The sequence below is a fragment of the Tamandua tetradactyla genome, chromosome 16 (genome assembly GCF_023851605.1).
Source record: "Tamandua tetradactyla isolate mTamTet1 chromosome 16, mTamTet1.pri, whole genome shotgun sequence".
Lineage (NCBI taxonomy): Eukaryota > Metazoa > Chordata > Mammalia > Pilosa > Myrmecophagidae > Tamandua > Tamandua tetradactyla.
This window is the reverse complement of record NC_135342.1, coordinates 79,051,041-79,063,733: the sequence shown is the minus strand read 5'-3', so window position 1 is coordinate 79,063,733 and position 12,693 is coordinate 79,051,041. Positions and strand designations below refer to the sequence as shown.

The 12,693-nt window shown below is 49.7% G+C and overlaps 1 protein-coding gene across 1 annotated transcript in view; it reads right to left on the bottom strand.

Moving 5' to 3' along the window:
* Nucleotides 1–12,693, bottom strand: part of ATP2C2 (ATPase secretory pathway Ca2+ transporting 2) — a 90,734-nt gene that overhangs the window by 44,916 nt on the left and 33,125 nt on the right. The window contains exons 4-7 of the mRNA XM_077133201.1: nt 7,459–7,548; nt 6,650–6,685; nt 6,488–6,549; nt 3,160–3,268 (exon numbers count right to left, since the gene is read on the bottom strand). Of these exons, the coding sequence (XP_076989316.1) occupies nt 3,160–3,268; nt 6,488–6,549; nt 6,650–6,685; nt 7,459–7,548 (297 nt within the window). The remainder of the gene's footprint in view (nt 1–3,159; nt 3,269–6,487; nt 6,550–6,649; nt 6,686–7,458; nt 7,549–12,693) is intronic.

The following is a 12,693-nucleotide window of genomic DNA, read 5'->3' as shown; positions in this document are numbered from 1 at the left end:
ACATGCTGAAGGTCACACAGCTTATGAATCATACACACAGGATTTAAACCCAGGCAGCCCTGCCGCAGGATGCCGAGCACATCAGCACAGTGCTTCCTTCTACCTCTAAAATAGAGTTCACGGTGGATGCAGATCCTTTTTCTTGGCTGCCCAGCAACTGGATGCCCCCTTTCTGGTCTGAGGAACCAACCCCCTGATGCTGTGAGGCAGCATCCATCTCCCAATAAAAGCTGACTCAGCTACCTAGCAGTGATTTCTCCACCAGCTCCATCTGTCCCAGACTTGGAACCAGATGCTCATGCTGAAAGAAGCTGTGACGCTGTGGCCCACATCTGGGGTGGGAGCGCCAGGCTGGGGGTGGGCCCAGATCCCTGCACTGGCAGCAGAGATGGTGGCACTGGCACCCACGCTGGCGGTGTCATCAGCACAAGTAGTGGCGCCAGCGGGGACCTGTCTTGCCGTGTGGCTGGATTGTATCCAACCCTGGTTCTGCAGTTCCCCCAGGAAGTGGAGAGCCCCCGACCCACACCTACCCACCTTTTCTGACTGAACTGGTCCTGGGCTCTGCTGCTTGCATCAGAGACCCTTGAGCCGCTGAACGATTGTGCAGTGCTGTCCCTCCTCATCGTCCTCTCTCTGGGGCTGGCACAGCAGAGCTAAGGAAGCATTCCCGGAACTGCCTCCCTCCACCTTTCTAAGATGTGGCTTCCTGGTACACATGGGACTGAAATGGGAGCTCAGCGGGGACAGGGATTTTTGTCTGTTTTCCTCACGGCAATGGCGCTAGAGCCCAGTACACTGCCTGGCACAAGCCTGCCCTCAATAATCAACTGTGGGGTGAAGGAATGAGCCGTGGCAGGGAGCCGATGAGATGGCCTTTGGCGCAGCGGTGCAGTTGCATGGTCAGGGAGGTGTCCCAGAGGAAGGGCGGGGAAGGGGCACCACAGACGTGGCCAGTGGGGGCGGCTCGGTGAGCAAGGCCACTGCCCAGTGGCACCTCCGGGAACTTTTCCCACCCCAGGGTGTTGGGGAAGAGGCACATTTCCTTCTCTGGCCAAGAGCTCTGACGGTGTGACCCAGCACGGTCAGGTGCCCTGCTCTCCTCCAGGGGGCAAACAGCCCTTCTCAAAGACTGAAAAGGCCGCGGGGAGAGCAGGGAGGAGGCTGTGTCTGAGCCCCTGGATCCAGCCATCCCCGATGCCAGCCCTAGTTCTGTTCTTTCCCCATTTGGTCACGTGGGTCAGCAAGTTCTACTTTGTGCCTGAGGGTGGTTTGGGTTGGATCCCTGCCCGTTACAACCCAATTCTCAACCAAGAACGCAAAAGCAGTTCGGTGGCCAAGATGTCAGCAAGCATGCCGCCTTCCAGAACCAACAACCGAGCACACCTTCTCCTTTCCACAGCCTCATCTGTTCCACGGGAAGGCAGGGATGTCAGGGATAAGGAAGAGGATTTGGAGGTACACAGGCCTGGGGAAAAACCCTGGTGCCGTTTATTCAGTGGCTGGGTCCCACCAGCAACTTACTTGACATTCCTGAAGGATTGTAAAATGAAGACAAAATGAAGAACTTCTCCGTGAAGGCATTTGACCTGATTTAATCAGAACCCAGAGCTTTCATATTAGAATTGAGTCCTGCAGGGACATTTCAGAAGCCCTACCCAGCCCCTTTTGCCCTGCATGAGGCTGGGAGGGGGCAGTTCCTTAAAGCTGGTGCCCTGGGTGCCTCACTGGCCTGGCCGTAGTCGCAGCCTAGGGATTTGGAAGTCAAGGGCAGAGGGCATCCACATATAGGATGCGCCTCTGACACCGCCCCCACTCCACAGACGGCCTAAAAATGTTGCTGGTTCCATCCTGGATCAGATAAGCCCTCAAACCTAGAGGGCCCAGCCTCTCCAGAACATCAGCTAGTTCCATCTCCTTACCCCATATTATTGACAGTCCCTTCCATCTTGAAAAAGTTAGAATGGCCACAGCCGAATCACCCCTAAAGAAAGGGATGGAAAGATCAAAGGTGATAGTGAAATTATACAGAGAAGATAGGATTTAACTAATGAATATGATTGCTGAATCATTAAACTAATATCTCTTGTAGCCTCCGGTATCTTAGAGTAACTAGGAAAACCTAAAATTGTGCAGTTGTAACCATGCCAAATTCTGAAATCTGTTCTACAACTAATTGTTGTGCTATGCTTTGAAATTTATTGCTTTTTTGTACATACTTTATTTTTTACAAAAAAAAGGGGGAAAAAGTTGATTACGATGATAAAAAAATATTCCTTCTAGCCCCCTATATTGTGGTGCAGCTAGAAGGAAAAATGTGAGAGGATGGTGTGGCAGCCCATGACAAACTCTGGGATCTGTCCTGTAACTACTTGTTGAAGAGTGCTCGGAAAAATACTGTTTTTTTCTCTTTTTGCTTTGCATGTATGTTATACTAGACAATTAAAAAGTTAAAAAAAAAAAGCTGGTCCCAGTTCCCAGCTCTCCTTGCCCCTGTCCCCCAACCCCCCCATGGCCTCTGCAATTACACACATCGGGCAGATACCGGGCCTAAGCCTGATCACTAAAAGCTCTGAACGACTTGGAGTTCTAGATTAGATTATTCCTGGAACAGCACCCTGAACTTGATTTAACCTTTTCTTGAGATCTACAATTATCTCACAGAGCCTCAGTCACCATTCTATGGAGCTGTGACACTGAGACCACATCCCACAGGGGAGAACAGGTGCCTCCCCTACCCCAGTGGCCCTGAACTGTGCTGCTTTCTCTGGAGTTTCCAGGTGGCTTCTCTGTTCCCTTCCCCCACCCCCCATTATTAAGCAGCCTGACATCACCTCTTCCTGACAGCTCTGGGGCTGTTCCTGGAAGCACCTTGCACCTCATTACCCAGGTTTGATTTGCTACAGCAGTTAGCTGTCAGTGAGAAGAATCCCATTACCTAAAGTGCTAGACTTGTACTTAAATTGAGAAAGAATAATTTGTGAAAGATGGCTCAAGGGGCTTTATACTTAAAGTTGGCTCATTTCGTGTGTGTGTGTGTGTGTGTGTGTGTGTGTGTGTGTGTGTGTCTTGAGAGAGAGGGGGATTAGGAAAGGCGTGCCTCCAGGATAGCATCTGTGCCCCTCTTTGACAGGGTTTGGGGGTCGAGGGTCTGGTCACCTCGGTGAGCCGAATGTCCGCCGGGATCCGGTCTCCGACAGCAAGTGACACGACGTCCCCAGGAACCAGGTCTCGCGCGAGCAGGTGCTGAAGCTTTCCTTCTCTGATGCTGCATGTGACACGGAGAAACACAAAAACATCTACGTTGACACTGCAGACTGTTTGCATTTTAATAAACTTGAACAAAGAGAATAGAAGCCAACTTTCTGTTTCAATCATGGACAAATGCTTGGCCCTTTATGTTCTGTTTTGTTTCAACACTTCCTCAACAACCTTTGGGGAAGTACGTGGTTCTGGGGCCTCCAGGGTCTCATCTGAAAAATGGGACTCCTGTCATTTACCTGCTTGGGGGGAAAGCTGAGCCCTGACCCCCGGAAGCTTCCCACGGGTCTTGGTGAGTATTAAAGCCTCTGTGATGGGGGCCCGTTGATGGCACCACGTCCTTCCTCAGAGAGCACACGGCTCTGGGGGCAGTGAGAATCAGAGCAGCCCCGCACGGAGCCCTGTCCCACAGGTTACGGAGGTCGGGGCGCCTGTCCCAGGGGTTACGTCCATGCTTCACATCCATCTGCCACTAGACAGCGGATGAGCTTCCACGCCCACATTCCCACCCCACCTCTGTCCCTGGCCTAGGCAGTGACAGCAGCCTCCCAGCCGGACCCCTGCTTTCTGAGTCACCCTGCATGCGGCAGCCAGCACACTCTCTAAGCACAAAAGATCAGACCACAGCTCCCTCCTGCTCCAAACCCTCCAATGGCCTCCTGCTGCACTGGTGTCAGATGCAAAGCCACCACCCCCCAAAGCCCCCCCAGGCCCTGCCTCCTCCCACCACTCACCACTCCCCCTCCATCTGGCCCCTCCTTCCAGCTCTTTCTGGTCTCAGGGTCTTCGCTGGTGTTGGGAGTTGGCGCAGGCCTTCCCTACTCGTCCTTCTTGACATGATACTGGTCTTGCCAAGCAGCCACCGTTTTTTCCGCCCCCCCGTCTGTGCTGCAGGGGGTGGGGCCTAACTGGATAAGCCCCTTGGGGTGGTCCCATCCCCTGCCAAGGATTGGTCTCGGTATGGTTTGGGCATACACAATATTGGCCTACGACATGTGAGTGGACATTTTTTGGGGAGCTCATGGGAAAAGTTTCCTCTCTCTATACACACACACACACACACACACACACACACACATATGGCCCCTTCCTCTGTAGGAGATTTTCACGCCTGACTATGATGCTCGGAGCTATGGCAGCCATCTTGGGGCCATGGGGAAAACCAGCCAGAAAATAAAGCCAGCTAAGCCTAACACTAACCCAAAGCCAACAAGCTGAGGATGGCAGAGGAAAAGAGAGGAAAATGACTATCTTGGTGCCATCTTGAATTAATTAACCCTGTAGTCTCTCCATCTCAGGTCCTTTCCTATGTAATATCACACATTTTCCCTGTGGTTTCTGTGAAGGAGTCAGAGTTTTCTCCTGTAGAGAAGAACATTTATGAGCTGGACACCTGCTGCTCCTGCTGCCTCTAACATCCTCCCTTCAGCTCTTCCCACGGCTCCTTCTATTTTTCAGACCTCACAGTAAATGTCAGATCAGGGCAACCAGACCACCTGCTATCAAAGCTGCTCTCCCTTCCCGGACCAGTCACTTCACGGCTCTGTATTTTGTTTCAATTTTTGTCTAGTTTGGGGTGGTTTTGCTTTGGGAAAGGCACATCAGCCTGAAACTATTTCAGCGTGTGCTAGCTTTTGATGTTTCTAGAAGTCAACAAAAGTGAAGGCAACCTTAGCTACAATTCCTAGGCAGAGTCTTCCTAAAATGCGAGCATGGGCTGTTACTGTAAATGACCTTCTAAAGACTGCTTTATAAGGCAACGCTGCACACAATTCCATTTATTTGACACTCTGGAAAGGGCATGTCAGCACGGCGGGGAAACCAAACAGTGGTGTCTGGGGTTGGGGTGTGCCCAGTAGCTCAGAGACACGAAGGAATTTGGGGGTGCCAGAACCGCTGTCGGTTGTAGTGTAGTCATGTGACTGTGCAGCTGTCAGGACCCCCAACACTGTGCCCTAAAAAGGGTGTCTTACTTACATAAATCATACCTCAATTAAAAAAATAATAATATAGTAAATGGCTACATTTGGAGATCCTGAATAGAAAATGTGTACTTGTGACCATTGACAGCTTAGTGCATGGATTCAGAGTGTCTCCAAGAAGAGGAGGATGCCATGTGAAGATGGAGGCAGCAAGAGGGTGACAAACCATCGGACGCCTGGGGCCACCAGGAGCTGGAGAGGCAGGAAGGAGCCTCCCTTGAGCCTCTGGGGTTGCCCAGCCCTGCTCACACCTGGATTTCAGACTTCCGGCCTCCAGGGCTGTGAGAGAAGAAATGTCAGCTCTTTGAAGCCACCCTGCTTGTGGTGCTTTTTACAGCCACCCAGGAAACTAACACACTGGTATAATAAAAACGAAATTTAGAAAAATCCAGGTCTGAAACATTTCCCCTTCTGTAATCACCAGCTTCCTTTACCAAAGGATGCCCTGCTAAAAGGGCCCTCCCCCATTCTCTGAGCCTGAGCTCAGCCACTAGCCCTGTGTGTCTATTTAAAGCGAAATTAATTACAATGAAATAAAATGACTAACTTCCGTCCTCAGTTGCGCTGGCCTCCTTCCAAGCACTCAACAGCCAGGCAGGGTAGGGGGCAGGGCAGTATGTACACTGTTTCCATCCTCAAAGAAAGTTCCACTACACAGCAGTGCACTAAGCCCAAGTGTCAATGAGGCATTGGTGGATATTTCTATCTTTTTTTGTTATGTTGTTTATAAACATCTTTGGTAAGAGTTATGTGATAGCAAATGGTCAAGTGGAATATCTAGGCAAGAAAGAGGTTGGAGGGCTGCTTTGCAACTGCCCAGACTTTACTCCTCTGACATCATCCCCCCCTTCGGCCCAGTTCAGATGCGGAGCTTTTTAAATCCCCTGGCCTTTTCTTCTTTAGAGTCGACCTTCTGAGAACCTGATGAAACCTCTGAGGTCTCTCCCTAGAAAGAATGCACACCAAATTCTGCACACTAGTTCACAGACTTCGCGGACCACCCTCTTCAAAAGCCACTCCCACCAGCTGCATCCTGCAGGCTAGGTATGCTGATGTAGACAGAAATGAGAGGGTTGAGGTCCAGAGAGGTTACCTGATAAGCCCAAGGACACACAGCAATCCACAGATAGGGCAAACCCAGTATGGCATGTTTCTCTTGTATCAAGCTACTAAGGATACAACTTTGGCCAAACTTGCCAGCCTTCTGGCTCCTGTGACTGAGTCACAGGGAGGCTCTGACTTACCAGTTGCATTCAGGAGGAACCAGCTTGGTCAACTCTTCCAGAGATTTCTCTGATCTGTACTCCTGGTAAGAAGCACATCAGGCAGGGGTTGAAGGCACGGGAACCTCCCAACACTCCTGTCGTGCCCTGTTTACCTGCCTGGGGACCTCGGGAAATACACACCTGGACGAAGGCCACGGTGACCACGATGAGCACGGCCTGTGGGCAAAGGAAGAGGGGGTGCGTGAGCACCAGAGGCTCGGCCAACGAGAGGGCAGTTGGGAGGCAAGGGCGGAAGTCATCTTTTAAAGTGATTTCCTTTTCTTCTTGCAAAATAAGTGCACTGTGTAGAAAACTTAGAAACCAGACAAGCCTCCCACCTGTCAAAAAATGACCCCAAATTCCACCACCCAGGGGTTTGCATTTTAGGGTATCCTTCTTTATTTCTTTTGCACAGACACACTTACAACCCGGGATCCTAAAGCATACCTATTATAAGCTGCCTTTTTCAACTCAACAACGGATTATTAACACCAGTGGATAGAACCCCAGTCTTTTAAACAGAGGCAGTGAATTCCATCGTATGGAATGAGTATTACTGTCTCGTAAGAGAGGATTTGCACAAACAGAAAGCAGTGGAGAAGATATCCACTGAGGGTGCTTAGCGGTTATCGCCTGGATCCAAAACCTCCAGGCCTGGTTTTCTAGAGAATCAGAGATGTGCGTGCAAGGGATCATGGGAAAGAAGTTCACTGCTGCTCTGTGTCTCCCCCCCCCCCCCGTCAAGAATTCGAAGTGACCTGGGTGTCTGCCAAGAGAGCACGGGCCAGCTGGATAAGCCAGGACACCTCTGCGTCGGGGGAAGCAGAATGTGGATTTGCTTTCCTTTCCTTGCACTGTATCTTGTTTTTTTTTTTTTTTCCTACAGCAAGCTCCTTCTATTCTCCCATCACAGGGGGCAGGGCTCAGCGGGGATCCCCCCTGCCCCTCACCGCGGCGATGCTGGCGGCGTCCTCGTACTCCCTCGTGACGACACTCACCAGGGCAGAGCCCAGAAGCAGCAGGATCAGGGGGTTCTTAAACTGGAAAAGAAAAACACGGCGGGGTCGTTTCTCTTGTATGAGTCCCCCTAAAAGCAGTCTTGGGTTCTGTATGGGACAGAACCTAACCCCACCCCACCCCCAAAGAAAAAGAGACCTGGCTTGTGCCCTCGGCTTCTGGGGGGCCCTTGGGGTGTCATGCCTGGCAGGACGGCCTGGGCACCTTGGGGCTCACTGGACGTCTAACAGTTGACTTGGGGTAGGGTTGGCCACACCAGAAAACACAAACAATGACTGAGAACGGCCCTCTGGGTCACATGGCAGCCGTCAAAAGGCTGATCCAGCCGCATGGGCAATCAGCTGCACACCTGCGCCGACGTGATGGTACCCCCAATGCCGATGATGGATGCCAGGGCTCGGGAGCGTCCCTGGCTGGTGATGCTTTGAGTGCTGGCTCTCCCCGGTTCCAGAAGGCTAAGGCATCCCGACTCCCCAGGGAGAGGACGATGGGCACTCCACATCTGCCCCCCCCCCCCCCAATACTGGCCCAGGCGTGCCTATCCTTGGCTAATTTTAAGGCGTCCTTTCCCTGGAGTAAATTATAACCAAGAGTATAACCACTTTGGGGGACTTCTGTGAGTTCTTCCAGCAAATTATAGAAACTGAAAGTGGTTTGGGGAACCCCTCAAACTCGCTCTAGGTGCAAGAAGTGAAGGTGGCTGTGGACTGTTGCCAAGGTCAGGTTCATGGTCAACTTGGCCAGGTGGTGGTACCTGTTTGTCTGGTTGGGCAAGTGCTGGCCTGTCTGTTGCAATGAGGACATTTCATAGAATTAAATCACGATCACGTTGGCTGCGTCCACAGGCTCTCTTCCTGCTTTGGCAGGTGAGCCTCTCCTGTGAAGTTCGTCCAGACCCTCCCTCGGAATCGTCAGCTTCACAACCTGCCCTGCAGATTTTGGGCTCTACATTCCCATGGTTACGTGAGACACTTTTATAAATTTTATATTTACAAGTATTTCCTGTTGATTCTGTTTCTCTAGAGAATCCTAACTAATACAACTGTCTCCTGTTCCTTTACCATTGGCGCACGCTTGCAGGATCTTACTGCACAAAGGTGCGTGTGATTCAGGTACTCACTCAAAGTCAGTCTTCCAGCACCAGAGTGACCCAAGGGCTAAAGGGGGAAGACCACCATCATCCAAAAGGCCCTCCCCACCCACCCACCCTCTGCCTGAGAATCCCCCGCTAGCGTTTCACTGACATGGGCTTCCCAGGGGTCAGCGTGGCAGAGCCTCCTGAAGCAGACCTCGCCACCCTGCTCCGGTGGGTAGTCTTTTCTCCACACCTCATGCCCCTCCAGGCCAGCACCTATCTCCTCTCTTGTAGAACACTGGCCCTGGACCGGCCTGGCCAGGGGTCCCATCTCGCCATGCCAAGCCCCCCAAATCCTGTGCATCTCAATTGCCAAGCCTTGGGAACCAATCTGCTCATGCTAACAATTTCTGAGGCTCCAGTTACGCCCCTCTTGAGCGCAGGTGCCACAAAGACTTTCCAGAATGTTTTTTATCTTATAGTTTTATGCATCTGCCCTCCTCTTTCACAGAAACATTTCTTGGTGGTTCATGTTGCAGATGATTGAGAGAAAATACAAAAAAATAAAAATAGGATGAGAGAGAGTTGAAATGTCAACAAGCAAATTGTGGTTGTGACAGTGGGGCTCTGAGCCTCCTGGCAGCCAAGGGAAAAGGGAAAACCTAATCAGACGCATGGTTCATGCTGTTGATGAGAAGAAGCTGCCGTGCAGGTGTGGGGTGGAAAGGGCGCCAATGCCACCCTGGGGTTGCTGGGCTTTGCCTCCCTGGAGGAGGGCCAGACTTGGCAGTGGGACTTGAGTGGGGCTACTTGCAAACAGTAGCCATGGTGACAAGACTGAGCACGAAAGGTACCAGATAAAGGCTGGCTGAGTGCAGGTTGAGGGGCTGCCCAAGTCTGGGACTTGAGCCACTGGGACTGCCACTGGCTGGTGAGGAGTAAGAAGGGAGAACACAGACACACACCCAACACCCATAATGCACAGGCCCCTCCACTCTCCGGCAGCCTCTGAAGCAGGAGCACCTCAAGTGCACCAGGCATGCTCCTACCTCAGGGCCTTTGCACCTGCAATTGTCCTGGCCTGCAGCACCTCTCAGCCAGATCCATGTGCGGCTCCTTGCCTGGCCTCATAGGGCAGCCCTGGGACTGCCACAGCAATAGTTCTGACTCAAAGTGTGAGGAGCCCGAAGACATTGTGCCTTCCAAGCTTTAATCTCGATTATACCAAGTTATTTCTCTCTCCTCTGCCAGAACGCAACCCTCCTGAGGGCACAGGCCGCGTCTGCCCCGGCATCCCCAGTTCTCCCTGGGCCTGGACTGGGTCTGGCTGCACAGCATGTGCACAGGAGCTCAGGGACCAGGCAGGGCCAGGTTCCGGTTCTGGCTCCACCATCGCCTTCCAGAGAAACCTGGAGAGAGCCTCCAGCCTCTCCGAGCCCCAGCTTTCCCCAGGCAGACGTGAGGACTGAAGGTGCCTGGCCCACAGTCTGGCACATAGTTGGCGCTCTGCCAACGGTAGCTGCAGTGACAAGACTGAGCGTGGAACGTACCAGATAAAGGCTGGCTGAGCGCAGGATGAGGGTCTGCCCAAACCCCACGCAGCTGACCCACAGCAGGGCTCTTCATCTACAGCTAGCCCTCCAGGAAGCCTTCCCATCTATCCCTTCCAGGGCTGGGACTGGGAGGCCATGGGGATCATCACACCTTAAGAACCGCACCTCAAAGCCAGCTGAGCCCCAAAACCTGGGGCTGAGCCACGCAGGGGACAGTGAATTCGCTCCACAGGAACCCAAACCCACATCCGATGACCCAAAGTTTCCGAGGCAGACCTTACTCAACTTAGCTGCAAGCTTCCCCCTAAAGGAGGTGTCTTCAAGGGGTGGGCAAACCATCAGCTGCTCTTGTGGATCTGTATAAACCTTTTTATGAGCAGGAATTCTCAGAATAGAAAAAGAGCTTCGATTAAAACAACTTAAGGGGAACATCGGTCAAAGGCAACAGCTGGACTTTGTTCAGACCCTGATCCCAACAGGCCGATTGTAGGGAGGCATCTTTGAGGCATGTTGGAAAAACTGACTATGGACCAGGCATTAGATGATATTAATGAAGTATCTGTATTGATAGCGGGATAATAGTATAGTTGTTAGGGTTAAACAAAGAAAACCAACAAAAAAAAAATGGAAAAAATCTGCCTCCAGTCAAGACTCATCCCAAAGTATTTATGGTAAAATGATTGAATGTCTAGAGTTTGTTTTAAAATGCTGCAGGGAAAAAGGAAAGGAATGGAAAAAAATACGGCAAGATGGGTTCATAATTATTGAAGCTAGGCGAAGGGTATATGCAGATCCCTAGGCTACTTTTGTATGGTTACAATTTTTCCAAATAAAAAGGTTTTGGTCAGAGCATTTGTTCAGTTCTGAGAGCAGCTGTAATTCCTGGAGCTGGGGAAACAGTTTGCAGTGGGACGGGGCTGCCACAAGTCCTCAGGCTGGACTCTGAGCTGCCTGGTAAGCTGATGGGCAAGCCGTCACACCCAGAGGTGGGCGAACCTTTTCCTCAGAAATCCAGGGGAGAACAGAGTTGAGCTCAGGAAAGTCCGGTTCAGGGAGGAAAAAGTCCAAGGATAAGATTTACTTTCAGGTTGGGAAAAGATATTTCATGCAAATAACAACCAGAAAAGAGCAGGAGTAGCTATACTAATATCCAACAAATTAGACTTCAAATGTAAAACAGTTAAAAGAGATAAAGAAGGATACTATCTACTAATAAAAGGAACAATTAAACAAGAAGACATAACAATCATAAATATTTATGCACCGAACCAGAATGCCCCAAAATACGTGAGGAATACACTGCAAATACCGAAAAGGGAAATAGACACATCTACCATAATAGTTGGAGACTTCAATTCGCCACTCTCATCAATGGACAGAACATCTAGACAGAGGATCAATAAAGAAATAGAGAATTTGAATATTACAATAAATGAGCTAGACTTAACAGACATTTATAGGACATTACATCCCACAACAGCAGGATACACCTTTTTCTCAAGTGCTCATGGATCATTCTCAAAGATAGACCATATGCTGGGTCACAAAGCAAGTCTTAACAAATTTAAAAAGATTGAAATCATACACAACACTTTCTCGGATCATAAAGGTATGAAGTTGGAAATCAATAATAGGCGGAGTGCCAGAAAATTCACAAATACGTGGAGGCTCAACAACACACTCTTAAACAACGAGTGGGTCAAGGAAGAAATTGCAAGAGAAATTAGTAAATATCTCGAGGCGAATGAAAACGAAAATACAACATATCAAAACCTATGGGATGCAGCAAAGGCAGTGCTAAGAGGGAAATTTATTGCCCTAAATGCCTATATCAGAAAAGAAGAAAAGGCAAAAATTCAGGAATTAACTGTCTACTTGGAAGAACTGGAGAAAGAACAGCAAACTAACCCCAAAGCAAGCAAAAGGAAAGAAATAACAAAGATTAGAGCAGAAATAAATGAAATTGAGAACATGAAAACAATAGAGAAAATCAATAAGACCAGAAGTTGGTTCTATGAGAAAATCAGTAAGATTGATGGGCTCTTAGCAAGATTGACAAAAAGAAGAAGAGAGAGGACGCAAATAAATAAGATCAGAAATGGAAGAGGAGACATAACCACTGACCTCACAGAAATAAAGGAGGTAATAACAGGATACTATGAACAACTTTACGCTAATAAATGCAACAATTTAGATGAAATGGACGGGTTCCTGGAAAGGCATGAACAACCAACTTTGACTCAAGAAGAAATAGATGACCTCAACAAACCAATCACAAGTAAGAAATTGAATCAGTCATTCAAAAGCTTCCCAAAAAGAAAAGTCCAGGACCAGACGGCTTCACATGTGAATTCTACCAAATATTCCAGAAAGAATTAGTACCAACTCTCCTCAAACTCTTCAAAAAAATTGAAGTGGAGGGAAAGCTACCTAATTCATTCTATGAAGCCAACATCACCCTCATACCAAAACCAGGCAAAGATATTACAAAAGAAGAAAACTACAGACCAATCTCTCTAATGAATATAGATGCAAATATC